The 17,910-nt window shown below is 42.1% G+C and overlaps 1 protein-coding gene across 4 annotated transcripts in view; it reads right to left on the bottom strand.

Moving 5' to 3' along the window:
* The window catches only part of KCNAB1 (potassium voltage-gated channel subfamily A member regulatory beta subunit 1), a 300,767-nt gene that overhangs the window by 212,355 nt on the left and 70,502 nt on the right, over nucleotides 1-17,910 (bottom strand). For 2 of the 4 annotated variants that reach the window (XM_016138701.2, XM_036220021.1), the window contains exon 1: nucleotides 229-2,523. The exons of the other annotated variants lie outside the window; for them this stretch is intronic. In XM_016138701.2, coding sequence (XP_015994187.1) covers nucleotides 229-449 — 221 coding nt within the window. In that variant the 5' untranslated portion in view covers nucleotides 450-2,523. Of the gene's footprint in view, nucleotides 1-228; nucleotides 2,524-17,910 lie in introns of those variants that run through there. 4 annotated transcript variants of the gene reach the window in all.

Here is a 17,910-nt window from a genome sequence, read left to right as displayed (position 1 = left end):
ACGGGCAGCATTTAAAGGAAAAAAAAAATCCTGCACACACGCAACACAACACAACACAACACAACAACCTTGGGTTTTCCACCCTCCCCAGGAGCTATTTTCGAGACACCTGAGAATTCTAAATTAAGCAACCCACCGACGAGTAAGTCACTTTTCAAACCCGAACTGTCTCCACTGCACCTGGATAGAACACGGAAACCCCGAGCAGAGGGAATCTCGCATCCATACCTATATTTCATGCCAGTCTGTTTTGCGGTGGACTCTTTGAGAGAAATGTGATGCTGAGGGGTGAACGTCCCCAGGCTACGCGCGATGATAGCGACCGTGCGGAATTTGGCCCGGGCTGCGTTCACCACATTGGGGGCGGTGGAGCTCTGTTTGCTCAGAAGTCGGTCCTCACCATTCCGGCTTTTCAAATTGTGCTCTGTGCAGGCTATGGAGACTTGCATTGCTTCCCCGGGCAGCTCGCGGTCCCTTTCAGAACCCCAAAGCACAGGCAGTCACGAGAGGTTGAGCAGTTGGGAGGGTTTCTGCTCGTCTTTTAACCCCTCCTTGCCCCCCCCCCCTCCTTCCTGAGGATGCCGTCAGAGGAGTCCTCGCCGCGACTTCAAAGCCGGGCAAGTGGCAGGAGTGGCTGCGGTGCAGGACAGAGCCCCGAGCACTGACAGAAGTAAACAGCCAGCCCCGAAGTTGTCACATCAGCTGGAGCGCGGATCAGGCTAGCAGATCTTCCTGGGCAGTAATCTCGGCTGATTAAACGGCCAAATCCATGTAGTCGGGAGGCTTCTGCAGACACCTAGGGATGAGCATTCGTGCCGACTACACGCAGCCCTGCCGGAAGCCCATCCTCCGTGTCTGAATGCGGGCTCGCCTCTGGGCTATGGCTCAAATCCACGCAGGCATACCGCAAGATGCGCCGCCAGCACCCTCTGGACCACAGGCAGGATGCTCAACTGGCACGCGGAGCATCCCAAGAAGCAGCTAATTGCAAGCCCTTCCCCGGAGACCGGCAGTCTCCATCCGCTGAAGCTGTCAGCTCCCTCCCTGCCCCACTCCGGGAGGTAGTAGGGGCTCCTCAAGACCCCTCCCCACTCATCTTCAGGCAAAAGCCTGGGTCGCTGAGCTCGCAGGGACACAGGTTTGCAACTGCACGGAGGAGCAGCCAGTTAGTTCCCTTAAAGAGATCCTTGCCTTTGTGTGCAACGGGAAGGCAAGAGCCACTTTTACAGACTCTTACCGTAGCAGAATCTGGAGGGCTGCTCGGAAAGAGGGCTCTGCCCAGACTCAGACCAAATCCTGCTACAGCAGAACAGTTGGAAGGGGTGGTGGGGAGGCAGAGTGGGGGTGCTTCTGTCCCTGGAACGTGCCAGTGAATAAACACGTGAATACTCTGCGACTGGCTGGCTCGCTACAACACAGCCTAAAATCCCTATTGTCAGCCTTGCCAGTGTTCATTTTCCCTTTGCACGTTATTTCTTAAGCAGATAAGTTTGAAGTTTCCTGAAAAGCCACAGTGCAGACTTTTTAGGGTTGAATCGGCTAACTTGCTACAAAATTTACACTGGCTCACAAAGGAGGACCAAGGATAGGGGAGGAGGCAGAGCCCAGCACCACCCAGAAAGAGGCTGTACTAGGGGAGCAGCAAGTCCACATCGCCCTCTAGAAAGGTCCAGGTCAGGCGGTTGGAAACATGTACACTGACTGCTGGTCATCGGCAGCCAGCTGGTGAGGACAAACACTATCCTCAAATCAGGGGTGGGCAGCAAGATGAGAAGAAGGAACATTGCCTGGTTCAGTGTCAGGTACAAAGCAGCTGCTCAATAAATGTAGTTAAATCAACTGGCCAATAACAATTTATCTCTCCATTCGAAATGCATGGAAGCCGGACTCCTTGTTACATAGATGTTATTGTTACAATAAATTTGTGGCTTCCGCAAGATCTGTTCTCTAACTGTGGGTCCCAACAGGCACTGCTGTGAAGCAAAAAGGAACAGCGTTCAAATAAAAAAATATTTGCGAGTGCCATCTCTGCACTAGGCAATAGAGAGAAATTTAGAGGGAAAAAAAATGAAGCACTGTCCTCCTCAAAGACCTGGCAATCTGGGTGGGAAGGACAAAGCATTTTCTTAAAGGAACAAATTAACAATGTCAGAAGCACAGTAGTGGTCGAATGAGCTGTACAGACATAAATGCACTAGAATTTATCAGGGAGGTGATCATAGGAAGCTGGAGAAAGTTTTTCATTTATTAATTCCCCACACTTCTACTTAGACTCTATTTAGTACCTGGCTTTGCTGTTGCTGGAGTTTAAAAAAAACTTAGGCAGAGGCTAGACCTCAAGGAGCTCATGAATGCCCAGGCAGCCCTCACGGAAAGATGGGACTTTGTCTGGGGCATAAATTTGATTAGCGAGAGAGGAGGGAGGCTGTCTTCTCATATGTTGGCGAGGTGTGGGGAGAACACATACTCTGGCTGTGTCTACGCGATAAAAAAATAAAATAAAATAACAGGTCTGACCACTTCTTCCCAGCCAAATTAAGTTGTGGGAATGGAATTTTCAAGTAGAATATGTGCCTGTTTTGAATTTTATTATAAATATGAATCTTAACATTTTATTGGGTTTAAATTATATTATGGAATTTCATCTTCTACCCTCCATGCGGTTCCCACTCCTTACTTTTAAAAATATACTGCCTAATGTTCAGTGGTTGGGTAGTAACTTTAGGATGGAATGAGGGTTGTGGAAAGGGACACGAGATGCTTCAGCTCCAGTGAAAGTGTTCTTTAAGTATATCTTTGTTCCCTGGAATGAACGACAGTGGGAGGAGAGGAAGTCGATCATTAGAACCTTTATTTTTTCACACTAAGTTGGCTCATCGGAAATGATCAATGTGAATCAGGAAAAGAGTCAAAGTGAGAAGAGGAAGAAGTGGGAGGAATCAGAAGGAGCGGCTCTGAAAAAGGGGAAAATAAAGCAGCCGGGGAGGTAAGACGGAGCACAGTGATCATCGCAGGGCTAGAAGGGTCAGGAGCCCCGGGCCCAGGGGTGGGGGGTGGGGTGAGGGGAGTGGGGGTAAGGGGAGGCAGGGAGGATGGTCGGGGAGTGGCTGTGGCCTGGAGTGTGAGAGCTGTCAATTCTGCAGGGAGGAAGGGAAATATCGACGGTGCAGGAGATCTGGACACTGTTAGCCGAGATGGCTTTCAGGTTTGCCAAGAACTCGCAGGGCAATGCCTGAAAACGTAACAGAAAACAGAACAGGGAAGAGGTTATCAGAATAAAACATGCATGGCAGAGTGCCTCTGAGTCGCCTTTTTATCCCCTACAGGACCAAGCAGAGTCCCTTGTGCATAGCAGGCCCTTTCTCTATAAATAATTGAGAGAGGGAGATAAGGAAGCAAAGGAAGGAATGAAAGGAGGAGTATGAGAGAATAGGGCCTATTCTTGGATAAGCCTGATTCCTTAAAACAAGGAAAGAAAGAAAAATAGAAAACCCTGCACATTCTAGTTTCACACAGCTTGCTCACTTAAAAGGAGTGAATAATTGCCCCACATTTATGTCTGCATCTCTCATGTATAGGCAAGTGTTCCAGCCTTTAGTACATGTCTCAAAAAGAATCAAAGAACCGAGGCCAGAGGTATGCTCACAGCGCAAACCTCTTTCTTGCTGCCCACAGTGCACCTTCTCAGATCCGGCACCACAGGGGCTTTCTGACAGCCAGCCAGCAGCGTGGTGACTTACCCCAGCTGTGCTCACCTTTCCCAGCATTAATGGAGCAGTAGGTCTCAGGAGCCCGGAAATTAGATAATAGTTGGCTGTGAGAACGCTCTCCTTCCTAATAAGTTTGTGCTAACAGGCCACACGCTAATTAAGCCGGGGAAATTCGATTTGGAATATGCATCCTTTCACTGTCACACAATAGAATTTGGAGGAGTTCTCACTATTACTATTTCAGTTTCGAATAAGACCTACAAATAATGATTTAGATTATAGATGGATATAGATATAGAGATATCGAGATAGAGATAGAGATGATATAGAGATATCGAGGTATAGATACAGATACAGATATAGATATAGATATAGATATAGATATAGATATATAGAGATAGAGATAGAGATGCAGATGCAGATATAGATATTGTTATGGGCCCCCCAAGTTCATGTGTTGAAGTCCTAACCCTCAGTAAGTATCTTGGAATGTGACTGTATCAGACATAGAGTCTGTGAAGAGGTAACTGAGATAAAATGAAGTCATTAGGGTGGGGGCCCTATTTCAATATGACTGGTGTCCTTATAAGAAGATTAGGACAAAGACACATAGAGGGAGGGTCATGTGAAGACACAGGGAGAACACAGCCACCAGCAAGCCGAGGAGAGAGGCCGTGGAAAAAAAATCAACCCTGCTGATACCTTGAGCTTAGAATTCTAGCCTCCAGAATTGTGAAAAAAATAAATTTCTGTTGTTCCAGCCACCCGATCTGTGGTATTTTGTTATGGCAGCCCTAACAAACTAATACAGATATCAATATTGCTTGTTTTTGTTTTAATTCTTATATTTTTAGTCAAGAGAAAAGAACGTGTTCCTATTAAACGACAATGAATGTCATTATCATGCCACTCTATATACACCTCCTAAGCCAATACTAAAAGATGTGCTCTAAAATGAGATCCAAAAACAACTCATTTATTCCTCTCCACAAAGTCAAAAAGCCTCTGCATGGTGATGCTTGATACAAAAGCTGTGGTTTTCAAGGTAGTTCTAGTACTTTTCTTTGTTCTCAATAATCTCCTTAATCTGCCAATCCGCCCTTTTAAGGGCTTGCTTTATACTGGGCATTCAGAATCAGCAACTTTGGAATGTCGCCAGGCAGTACAGATAGGCTGGGACCAGCAAAGGCCTGGGGTCCAATGACTGAGGTGTCCTTGCCGCTCTCTATTCTTCTTTTCTCTCACCTGAGATATGAGGGCGATACATATTTATTTCCAAGGTCCTCTCTGGTTCTATTGTTCCGTGAGGTGTTTTTTGTTGTTGTTGTTTTGTTTTGTTTGTTTGTTTGTTTGTTTTTTTCAGAGAGATGTAGAGGTTACGAGATTACATAGTGCCAAATTATCACTTACCCCACAATTTTGCCTTGGTCTCGGATGGTCTCTGTTCATTACCTGATATTTGGAATTCTTCGGAAATCATGTCAAAGGGTCATCAATCGGTCATGGTGACAGAGCTGATAAGGAACCGATCACAGGCTACTTAACTTGCACCCTATCTTCTCGTGCTCAGCGTCGAGTCTTCATGGTAACGTGGAAGGACACCAGGGTGTAGAGTCTGTTGAAACTGGGCATGAATCCCAGCTCAGCTTTGCCTCTTCCTTCCGGCGTGCCATCGAGCAGTGTTCTCAACCTCCCTGCACCTCAGCATCCTCTGAGGGAAAGCTAGTGCAAGAACATACCTCCCTGGATAATTGTAGGAATTGCATAAAATTGTGCTTAGATGAAGTAGGCACTTGATAACTTACAAGTAACCACCCCAGTTTATTAAAAGCAGGGCCATTAGGAAGTCTTTAGCCTCCTCTCAAGCTCGCCAGGAGACTTCGGCAAGTGCTAATAGCAGTAACACTTACACAGCACTTTCTACATCCTAGAAACTCTTAAGAAGACTTTACATTTATTAACTCACTTAATCCTCATAAAATCACATGGGAGGTGCTATGTTATCAACTCCATCCTATAGATGAAGAAACATACAACACAGAGAAGTTAAATAAGTTGCCCAAGGTGACACAGGCAAGAAGCTGCAGGTTTAGGATTTACCTCTGGGCAGATTGCTTTCTTAACCACCGTGCATGCTAATCCTGATTGCAAGAACTTCCTTGTTAGAGGGCTTTAAATAATGCCATTTTATGAGTATAAATAAGAGAAGCCCTATTCTCACTATGAGTAAAGGAAAAAAATTCAATGTTAAAAGTCTAAAAATCTCAGAACAATTAAATCATCCATTCTTGGTAGCTTTTGAGTTTCAAATACTTTATAATACTTTATTCCTATTTCTCAAGAAAAATTTTTCTTCCAATTACCTGGAAAATTTTTGATTGATTCAATTTCTTACAAGTAAAGTCAACCAAATGCTCTTTGCTGAATCCACTTAGAATTTACAATTTATATTCTACTGGAAACCACAGCCAGCCAGATCCAGGAAACATTTAATTATGCAGCCAGGAAAAATCAGATTCATTCAAAACAAAAAAGAATCTGCTAATATCCAAAGAATTTTAAACATGCAAGTGTACAGATGGCAAGCCACTTTCCATGCCTATTATTTGTGATTAAAAGAGGAATTAATTGTTAGAGTGAGAGTCTGCTATTTATCAGAAATTCTTAACATGTGGTTTTGGAGAACAATTTATTATATTCTGACAAATTGAACCAGCCATGAAAATTAGAATGGGCCCACATTTACATAGGCATAGGCTTCGGAATGACAGAGAAAGAAAAGCCGAGAGGTCAAGTTGGAAATACTCAAGGCTCCACTGAACTGAAGAGACTTCTAGATGTCAGCTCTTCTGCTTCTCTGGAAGAAGTTTCACCAGAGAACCCCGACCAGGAAGCTCTTAAGGACAGGCTCAATACAAGTATCCTTACACCGCTAGCCACATGTCCAAAACCAAAACATAATTAAAGAGTAGTTAAGCTTTTCAATTAACATTTAAATTATATCAACATCCACTGATAAATATTTCCTTAATTCAAAACTTCTGATACATCAGATGTATCAACAAAGACCTCCAATATTTATCTATCACTTTATACATTCGGGGCAAGGTGCCATAGTGCTATAGGAAGCAGGTGTGGAAAATTAAGAAATTCACAATTCAGATTATTTTGTTCAGGTCTCTTCATGGTAGGTAATTTCTCACTAAATTGTCTCAAAACTGAACAAAGAGCTGGGAGAAAACAGGGACACATGGTCTGTATACTTTTTATATATATATAAATATCATTAGTTCTGCCTAAATTATTAATCATAAGTATAATTTCTGCCATTGCCTTATAATAAAACAAGCTGGTCAGAAATACTCACTTTAGAGCTTATCTCATAAAGAATTCGTTTTCAGAGATAATTAGAATTATTATATTTCATCCAATTTGAGATACCATTTAACCATAAGACACATCATTATTTTGTATACCACTAAAATAAAAACTGTGGTCAATTAATTATGACGTGATGTCTTTTTCTCCCTTAAACTTTTTATTTTGAAATTTATGGAAAGAATTTTTTAAACTTAGACCAAAATTTCACTCACATACATACATGAAAATATAAGAAGAATAAATTGGTTAAAGTATTCCCAAAATGTGTTCACATTCAGAATTCGATGTCTTTGGATGCTTTACTCAGTCATCAGTGTTCACATCTATCCACACAGTCACCCTTGTATTGGTAATGCAGCATTTTAAAAAATTCAACAACTGTCTCTGACACCCTCTCTGAGAGTTGTGATGCACACGGACAGGCATTGACAACCACATTGTGATGGACTAGCTGTCAGCAACTAGAAATTATGTTGCAGTTTCAGCAAAGGAAAATTATGTGAATTGATAAACTATGATGATTCTAAGATAGTATATTATAAACTCTTATTTCATGGCAATTTAAATCTAAAATGCTGTGGAAGGAAGGAAAGAAGGGAGGGAGGGCAGTGGGAGGGAGAAAAGGATTTTTGAGTCTCCACTATGTGCCAAGCATTGTGTAAAAGGCTTCTATGTCCATTATCTCATTCCAGAGGAAAGGGAGGAGGAAAAACCAGTTTTGTTAAACAGTTTTGTTAAAACTAGCTTTGTTAATTGGGCTCTCAACTAAGTCCATAGGTAAAGTCACGATGTTTATTCATCTTCACTCTTACAAAACTGAGCAGTAAATTAAACTCTGGAAGAGCTTTCCATATAAAGTCACCCTTGTCTAATGGGGTTGAGAAAAATAGTCTGAAAGTCTTTCCAAAAATACATTACTGGGTTAAAATTTACTTGTTGCACTTCAAATTTGCTGGTCTTAAGAGTGAGAAAAGACATTATCATACATGTCACTCTATCTCATCATATCTAATATATTTTTATAAAAGCTGTACTCTCTCATCTCTTTATTCTCTTCATTTTCAAAGGGGAGGTGTTGTAAAAAGAGCAGATCTAAGATCCTATGAGATTTCTTCTCATTTAAGTCTTTCACTTTGGTAGGCTTTCATTATATTTAAAACAAAATTCATTGGGGGATATGAGGATCAAGCTTGTGCACTATCAAGTACCGTGTTGTCTGAAGTTTCTGTAATGCAAATGTGTTACTCTTGTAAGTAAAGTAAAATAAATTCTAAAGTTATTTTTTTCCACTAGAAACTTATCACAAACTCATCTGAAAGGAAATAGGAATACATGCAAGCAAGAAGGAAAAAAAGTCACAAAATAATTTAGACTTTCGATGTTTAACGTTTTCATCAGTATCTTCTTGGTTTTCCTGTTTTTCACTTTCCATGCATAGTTTAACGGTTGTTGTTGATACTCCTGTTGTTGTTTAATACAGTTGAATAATTTTCAAGGTGTGTATTAGTTACCTCATTTTATAATTTTGCACATGTTCATTTGTCTTTTCATTTTCATACACATTCTATTCTTAAGTCAATTAGTTGTCAATGCCATGCATTGATCACCACATCAGTATGTCTTTTTCATTATTCAGTTAACAAGTGTTCTGTACCCCGATGAGGTAAAGAGGTGGAGGACTCAGCCCCTCCTCACAGGGCTCTTTTCCTGGCATTCACCAATCACTAGTTGCCTACCCTATATGTCACAAGTGGTATAGCTGATACCTACTCTAGAGGAAGAGTGGGAGATCACTGGGGGTTAGGGGCAGTTAGAGAAACTGTGGTGGTATCAGAAAAGATCTGATCTACGGCCATGCCACCCTGAATGTGCCCAGTGTCATTTGATCTCGGAAGCTAAGCAGGGTTGGGTCTCCCTTGGATGGAAAACCACCTAGGAATACCAGGTGCTATAGGCATTTAAAAAAAAAAAAATCCGAGCATTAGGGACAGGAAAGAACTGGGGAGGCGGGGAGGGCGGGGCGGAGGAGAGGGAGATACACCAGTAGAGAAAGCAGCTTTAGCGAAGGTAGGGAGGTTGAGGGGCCTATTGGAGAATGATGAACAAAGCACTTTAGAAGGAACCTAATTTGAAAAAAGATGTAGGCAAGAAATGATGCAAAACAAATGTATGTAAATCAACTGGAGCTTGTTGCAGGCAGCCTGGAATAAAAGTCTGGGTGAAGACTCCCCTCTTTGGGAGGGTTGGGTGAGGTTGATGGAAGAAGGTTCATCAAGGATTTTGGTCCAGGGTGTGAGGAGTGTAAACAGTATTTTTGGAAGCTACATTTGGAAGCCAATAGGATGGTTTGGAGGTATAAGAGAAGAGATTCAATGCAGGAAGACCAGTAGGAAACTGCTGGAATCAGCCGGCCACCAGGGAAAGCTTGCTGATGGAAGAATGATACTTCTTACTGCCAGTTCTAATAGAAAGATGACGGGGAAATGCTTACGATGCACCATGAGTGGGAAAAAAAATCAGTTCACAAAATAATGTGTACAATATGAGCCTATTTTGACAGAAGGAAAAATTGTCTATCTCTGCAGAGAAATGGATATACCCAACTACATTAGGTATATTGGTTATATTTGATATATCCAAATATTATCCATAGTTACCTGTGGGTGTTAGAATTATGAGTAATTTTTATTTCTTTCATTTTGATAGTATATGATTTTCTGCTGTGAGTACATATTACTTTTGTATTATGGAATAAAAAAAAATGATACCTAGAAAAATAGAAATAATACTGAAGCAATGAGGAGTCTGTAGGTGTACTTATCATGGAGAGAAGACCAATGACTTTTTTCTTTTTATTTCACAGCACTCGATACTGTGGGATAGACGTCACTAAGCAAACGCAGTTTACTTTCAACAAACAAGTATCCAGAAGCAGATTACCCAGGATGTGACCATTAAGCTTTCCTGACTAATATGGAGAATAATTTAGCAAATCGAATCACCGTTTATTTGTTTCTCTATAGATCTGATATGGATTCCTGCTGGGTAGGCAGGCAAGAAGTGGTCTGGCCGACCAAAGACAGAAACAATTAAGCATAGAATATTAAAGAAATGTTTGGTAATAATGACTATGAACTCTATCAACCTAAGCTTGATTGATCCTCTCTAGAATTGGCCTCAACTCTAGAATAGGCCTTTACTGAATGGAAGAGAACCTATATAAGTCCATAGTTAATCAAATTAATGCCAGCTGAGCTCCTTAGGAGAAAAGGACAGGTTTTAATCCATCACATGGCTGTGCAGAGAGGTGCTTTATTAATTCCCGTTGACTGAATAAATTAATTTATACCAAACTCTGGGATAGCACCAGACTGAGTGAACGTCTAATCACTGTGCTGAAATTCTGAGACATCACTAAAAGCTGTGGTTTGTCCCCCGTGTTCCATATTCACCCTTCACCCTACCTCCTACTTGTTTTTTACAGAGTTCCATGGTGATTCAATCAGAGAAGGGAGCAATACGATGTGGTATTTCTGTGTAGATGTTAGGAAATATTGGCAAAGGGGTAGGAATGAGGAGGGGACTGGGAAAAGGAAATGAATTTTAGCCAAACTCAAATGCAGAGAACGATTTGAAGAGAAACTCAAAACATGGACCTACTCTGTTGACTGAACTCCACCAGGAGATGGTTAGTCGGTTTGGGGAAAGATCAGTGTATAAAGTTTCCTAGGGCTGTCGTCACAATTTACCACAAACTTGGTGGCTCAGAACAACAGAAATTTATTCTCTTCAATGATATTAGAGGCCAGAAATCTGAGAGTAAGGTGTCCAGAGGGCTGTGCTTCCTCCAAACGCTGAGGGACATTTCAGTCCTTGCCTCTTCCAGCTTTTGGTGGCTGTCAGCATTCCTTGTGACTCATCACTCCAATCTTTGACTCCGTTTCCAAATGGCCTTCTTTTTTATGTCTCTTATAAGGATATTTGTTTTTGGACTTAGGGCCTAACAAAGTAATCCAGGATGATCTCATCTTAAGATCTTTAACTTCATTACATCTGCAAAGATACTTTTTTCAAATTAGGTCCCATTCACAGGTTTCATGAATTAGGATGTGGACATATCTTTTGCAGGGCTACCATTCAATGACTACAGTCAGTTTGGGGAAAGTATGGATTAAAAGGGAGGAGGATTGGGAAAGATGCAAGAGGAGAAGGCAGTGAACTAGACATGGTTTCCTGTCTGATGAGAGAGCAAAACTGAAGACAGAACTAAGCAGGCCAAGACCATGTAGGGGTGTAACCTCACCCAGAGTGCAGGTTTTGAGCAGCTCTCATCTGAGAGTGGTTTTTTCAATGAGGTGGGAAGAACAAGAGGAGCAAGAATAATTTTTATAAGCCAAATAAGGGAAGGTGGGCCTGCCCATATCCCGCTCAGAGGCTCTTTGCCCAGGGACAACAATACTGGCTCAGGTACAGAGATCGCACATGAAAGGATCCATGTTAAGGATCGTCAATCACCACACCCACGGTGTGAATGGAATAGTCCATTAAATCAGAGGGCCTCTCCGAAAGGAACGTGGGCCAAGGGTGGTGAGAACGTGGCACGTGGACTACTTGGGAGGTAAAAGTAACAATGACACAAGTAGAGTGGCAATGAAAGAAGTGGGTTGGAAGCTATGAGGCATGCAAGGTATGCAGAGAAAAGCAAGGCACTGATAAAAACCCAAGAAATGGCTGGTTATTATTTTTACCATTTTCCTGATCAAGAGTACTCCCCTCCTCCAGGCCCAGACAGAAAAGGTTGAAAATCACATGATATCACATATGTGGGACATAAACCTAAAAAGCAACAAATGAACAGGACAAACAAGCAGAGACTCTTGTACATGGACAATGGACAAGTGGTTACCAGAAGGGAGGGGGACAATAAAATGTTAAAAAAATTATGGATATATAGTATGGAAAAAAATAAACTGGCATTTAAAAAAAAAAAAGAGTACCCCCAACTTTTTAATGAATACCTTCTATTTCGGTAAAAGCTTAAATTATCGTGTTAGCAGAGGTGTTTGTTGGAATCTGGTAATCATAGCAACATGTGGTTCAGGACTAGAGCAGCTCAAGATTCGACTGGAACCCAAGTTCCTGACTCAGTTAAAAGAACAGAGAACTCCAGTCATAGGACTCGTGCCAAAGTCAAGGAGCAGGGAATGATACTAAATCCAAAGGACTGAGCATGTCTCATTAAAAAGGAAGCTTAAAAACTAGATAACTTAATATAGTTTTCAAGTGAAGAATGGTCACTGAGGTCCAAGTGGACCAGTCTCTAAAATGGAAGGATAATTCGGAAAATTTTTAACAAGAGTACTTTTCGTTGCCCATAATGACAACAGAATGACAAGTGTTCTGGGTTTAACACATTAAACTGCATTGTGGAGAAACTGGAACCCTCATGCATTGCTGGTGAGAATGTCAAATACTACAACTACTATGGAAAATAGTTTGGTAGTTTCTTAAAAAGTTGAATACAAATATCCCATATGACCAGGGAATTTCAATTCTAGGTATAAAAATACATGGCCACATAAAGACACGTACAAGAATGTTCATAACAGCATTATTTATAATAACTAAAACCAGAGAATTATCCAAATGTTCATCACATGGCAAGTAGATAAACAAAATGTGTTATATTTATGTAAATCTATTCAGCAGTTAAAAGGATGGAACATGCAACAACTTGAATTGTTCTCAAAAACATTATGCTAAGTGAAAAAAAGCTACGCCTTATATAATGCTACTTGTGACAGGTCTAGAAAGGCACATTTATAGACAGCAGATCAGTGGTTGCCCAGGACTGGAAATAGGAACAAGCATTAACTACAAACAAGCATGAGGAAACATTTTGATGTTATGGGCATGTTCTTGAACTGAATTTGATTTTGCTTGTACTATACATTTGCTAAAATCATTGAGTGACACATTTGTTTGAGATGAATTTCATGATATATAAATTAGATCTCAATAAAGCTGTTTTTAAAAAGCAAAATAAAACAAAGCATGACTTTGCCGAGAGAAGGGTTTGTTTTCTTTCGTTTTTTGAAGCCCAGATTTCCCTTTCCATATCAGAAGCAAAGATTGGAGGTCTGAGCATAGCATTATTACAAACCGTAGCGATAGAAGTCAGAGGTCTGGGAAGTCTCTGAGAAGACTTTCAAGACAGGACAGAGCACAATGGGTTTAGTTGCTGTGGCGTTCCCCCATCTGCACTTCCTCCATCTCTGCGCTAAGATGCTAGAAACCCTAACTAGGCTGAGGGAGAGATCAAGGCATCCCAAAGAAGCTTTGCACTGGCACAACACCGGGTCTGGGGTGGCATGCAGGGCTGGCAGAGCAGCAGTAGCTGAGGGTGATGTTAGAGGCAGCCTCCACGGAGCCACCCACATTGTCGTATGAGGCAACAGAGCAGCCAAGGACCATCGGGGCCTCTGGGGCGCAAAGTAGGTCACAGAGCGCAAAGCTGGATACTGAGGCAGCACAAGGTTTGCAGTCAAGGATACTGGGCACAGTGGAATGCCCCCAAAACCAGGTAGGACAGCTCTGGGGCACACAGGCACCAGGTTGAGAAGGGCCAACACGGAGGAGAGCAACAAGAACTTGGAGAAAGGCATAAAGACCAGATCTGATGGGGAGCTGGAACTTTGAACTAGCTAAGTGTTTACTCAAAGCTCCTATTCGGGAAATGGTTGTATTACCTTAAATGGCAAGTTGCGGGCTTCCCCCTGCCTTAGCAGGACTAGGGGCTTTAGAGCCGGATGAGGAAAGCCAATAAAAACTCCTTCTCTGAACACTGATGGACATTTGCAGAATGTGGAATGCTCCCAGAAAGCTGAGGCTAAAATGCAGTTGCCTTAGCCCTCAGACCTCCCAGGCTGGTATGCCAGAAAGAATGTTCCATGTCCACCAGTAGCCAGCTCTTCTAGGCTTAAAGGGGCCTCACTTTATCAGATTAGAAAGTCTCCTTACCTCTATCGGAGGGTGACTCAGGTCTTCTTCAGGGCATTTGAGCAGACAAACAAGGTACCCAAAGATAATGGCTGAGGTACTGTCTTTTTATTACTGGAATTTTCTCACTTTGAGCATCAGGCAAACCCCCTAGCTACGAGAGACCTTCCCCGGGTGTTGAAATGGTTTGCTTTTGCAGTAAGCACACTGAATCAGTCACTAGATCCCAAGAGCTTTCTTTAGCTTATACCCCCGTTGTTTCCAGGTTCATTTACAGATCAATTAATCCATTTGTAACTCTTTAAGTGACATTTTAAAGTGAGCTATCATTAAATAATATCCAATAGGAAGCAGAGTCCTTCCACTTCCCTGCTAGTCATATGGCCTGAGTGCATGAACTGATGTTGTGTTCCTCATCAAGAGGGGGCTTCTCCATTCCACAGCCAACGCCATTATTTGGGCCCAGTGCTCATTCACTCAACAGCATGACACATTATTTATAGCAACGTGGTTGTTTGTTATAAAAGTTTCCATGTGGGGGAGGAGGAGAGAGGATATTTGGACACCTAACATTTTTGGCTTGGGGCTTTTTTAATTGAGTAGGAGTGAGTTAATGTTACATGTAGGTAAATGAGAAAATATGTTTCTTCCAGCAAATGATTGCCTGATTTTAATTTTCCTGTAATCATCCATTATTGTTAACTATCTCCTAAAATTCAAAAGTCTGTCATGTAGAAGAGGGAGGACATTAGGGGGTATTGTCACATAGGAGAGAAACAGGACCAAGGAAAACTGGCAGCTGCACCTGCTGACAATGCGGGCTGTTCGACAACATATCAGGCTGCCCACCTGAAGATCTGGTAAGCTTGCTGTCCCTGGAAGTCCTCAAATTGTGGCCACAGAGCCAGATGTCAGTACATGACAGAGAAAAGAGAGGGTTTACTTCTCTGGATGGTAGTTGTGTTCAATGGGCTGTTAAGGTGAAAAGAACCTGAAACGGTTTTGTTCTTTTGGCATGTCCAACATGCCTTCCCCCTTCTTCTGATAAGAGCATCCTACTGTTATCATTGGGGGTGATCCAAATCCATCATTTCCCCTTTGGCGATGAGGGGACCTCAGTTATTTTCCACCAACGCAGTAAAGAATTGCAGATCAGTAAAATTTAGGAAAAGTAAGATTTATTAAAGTATGTTTCAAGAGAGAAACAGGCTATGCCAGAGATGGCCGCAGTCCCTCAGGGTTCTGGGAGTATACCTTATATTGTGGCCGTGAGGGGCAGTGCTAGATAATTAGCATGCGAGGCCATTTTGATTGACATTTTGATAGAACTCCTCATTTACTGTGCATGCTGTTACCCAGAATGCAGTCTATTATAATTAGAGTAACAAACTTCTAGGCATATGTACGATATTATAAGGATGGTACAATGAGACTGAGGTCAAGCAAGGACAGTGTTTGTACTAACTGCAGAGGTGTTTGTAGCTGGCCTACACCACGTGGCTATTTTGTGGCTTTCACTTCCTCGTAATGTTAATTTTTAACCACAAAATGGGTGTTTCAGGGAGGTCTCTGGGTTAGGCCTTCAGTCCCTTGTCCCTCATGTCTGCCTACCTGCCTAACACTACGTGCCAGGTGGGATAGACCCCCGACTCCCAAGCTCCTGGTGTAGGTGTATGACCCAGGCCAGTTAAAGAGAGTTCCATCACCCAGGTCACAGTAATTGACTCAGGATGATCATGTGACCTGAATCAATTCAATAATACTCAATCCTGGAATTTATTAGGAAAAAAAAAAAAAACCTCTTTCTTCTGAACTGGTAGTTAAGCCTAAAGTCGCCTAGGCCTGTTACAAGGAAAGGACCTACTTGAGATTGAAGTGGAAGATCATTAGGGAGACCATATTTTCTAGTGACCCCATCTACTCATGACCTCCCTTAGCAGGTGGTATCTGCCATTTCCTACTCTGGTGCTTTATTCACCATGTTACGGTGACTCGGCTACTTGGTGTCTGCTTCCACTGCTTCCAGAACTGTAGACTGACTAACTGTGAACCTCCCAGTTAAGTTCTCCAAGAGAAGGAAGCTGACCACATCGGCCAGTAGCCATCCATGTGGTAACCACAAATAAACTACGGCTCTCATACTTCTGTGGCCACCACAGAAAGCTATCTGTATGTCAGACACTGTTACTGACTGAATACTTGTGTTTCCCCCAAATTTATATGTTGAAGCACAAACTGCCAATGTGACAGTATTTGGAGGTGGGGCCTTTGGGAGGTAATTAGGTTTAGATGAGGTCATGAGGGTGGGGACCCCCATGATGAGATTAGAGTCCTTATAAGAAGAGGAAGAGACCAGAGCTTCAAACTTCTTTTTTTAGGTAATGATGTTCTAAATGTAGAAGCTGTTTCATAATGTGACTCTGTGCATGGACCAGATCTCTCCCTCTCCCCCAGACAATTTCCAAGGTCATTTCCAATTTTAGTTTTCTAAAATTCCTTTTTCTATTTTTTAGTTTTCTTTCAATTGTTTTGTTTGTATTTTTATTAGTGTTGAGATATTTCCCAGAAAGATTGACAAAGGAAGTTACCAAGCAGAGAGCCTTTTCTCATCTACTACCCAACACCTGTTCACCAAGGGCCTGGACACCAGTTTTTCACAAGGAGAAGGAGATTTTAAAACAAAACAAAATCTGGGACACCCCAGGCTTGCCGCCTGATACGATCTGGTAGTTCAGTCAGGCCCCAGAAGGAAAAGGTTGGTATACTCATGAGCCATACAGACTACTGACAAGGGACTGTCCCTTAGGGGAGTATATCTGTAAGCCACAGTGCCTTGGGCCTTATAGCAGCTGAATCTGTTACCATCCGTAGGCCAGAAGAAACAGTTTGAAGGAATAGTTCCCAAAACTCAGAGACAGAGGGAGCTGAATGATAAGGGGCACCTGACAGAAACTGTGACCTTCAGTGGAGGGATATGGCCAGCCCACAGGGATGGTGCTCAGGGAATAAACACCCTGATTACCTACCCTCCCATCTCCCACCAATTGGCTGAATCCAACCAGAAGCCAGAGGCTCTAGGTGCATAGAGCGCCACCATGGGTACAAAATAGAGTAGAAAAGGGTAAGGTGTAGATCTTCACAGGTAAATGGAAACTATTCAACACACATTGGGTGAGGAGTACTTAAGCTACATTTTTTTAGCGTAGGCAGGGATATCTCAACATATCAGTCCACTGATTAATAGGTTGATTCAGTGCTGCTTTAGGGACACTGAAAACAGAAGATAATGCCTAACCAGATAGTGAGCATCCACTTGTATTGATGAGGCTAGTTTGCCCTGCCTGAGGATATCATGAAATGAGAAACTGCCCTCTCCATGAAATGCGCAGTGACCTATAGAGATGGTCTGGAGGGATCTGTTTAAAATGTCACCAGCCATAAATGCTGGGCCACACCATCCTTTAGGTATTTCCTAAGAGACAGTTGAATAGAATACTTTCATTTTTTTCCAGTCAAATACCTAATGTTAATCAAAATGTGAAGAAATATTGTGTTTAAATGTAAGTGAAAAATATTATGGAGAACAAAGGTCAGATTTCTGGGAGCATTGCCTTGCTTTAAGATTAAAACAGGAATACAACTGGTGCTCAAAACATAATGCATTTTAATTTTTTAATTTAAAATTTATCCTCTAAAACCTAAAGACACAAATAGTTTTGCTGAAATTATTCAAACTCAGCAGTCCAACTAAAGCTGCCTTTTTTCTACCTTTTTTCTAGGAAGAATCTAATATGGGAGAGAAATCACATTACTCTTCCAT

This window comes from Rousettus aegyptiacus, unplaced genomic scaffold (assembly GCF_014176215.1).
Source record: "Rousettus aegyptiacus isolate mRouAeg1 unplaced genomic scaffold, mRouAeg1.p scaffold_m13_p_4, whole genome shotgun sequence".
Classification (NCBI taxonomy): domain Eukaryota; kingdom Metazoa; phylum Chordata; class Mammalia; order Chiroptera; family Pteropodidae; genus Rousettus; species Rousettus aegyptiacus.
The sequence above is the reverse complement of the archived record's forward strand: the minus strand, read 5'-3'. Positions and strand labels throughout refer to the sequence as shown.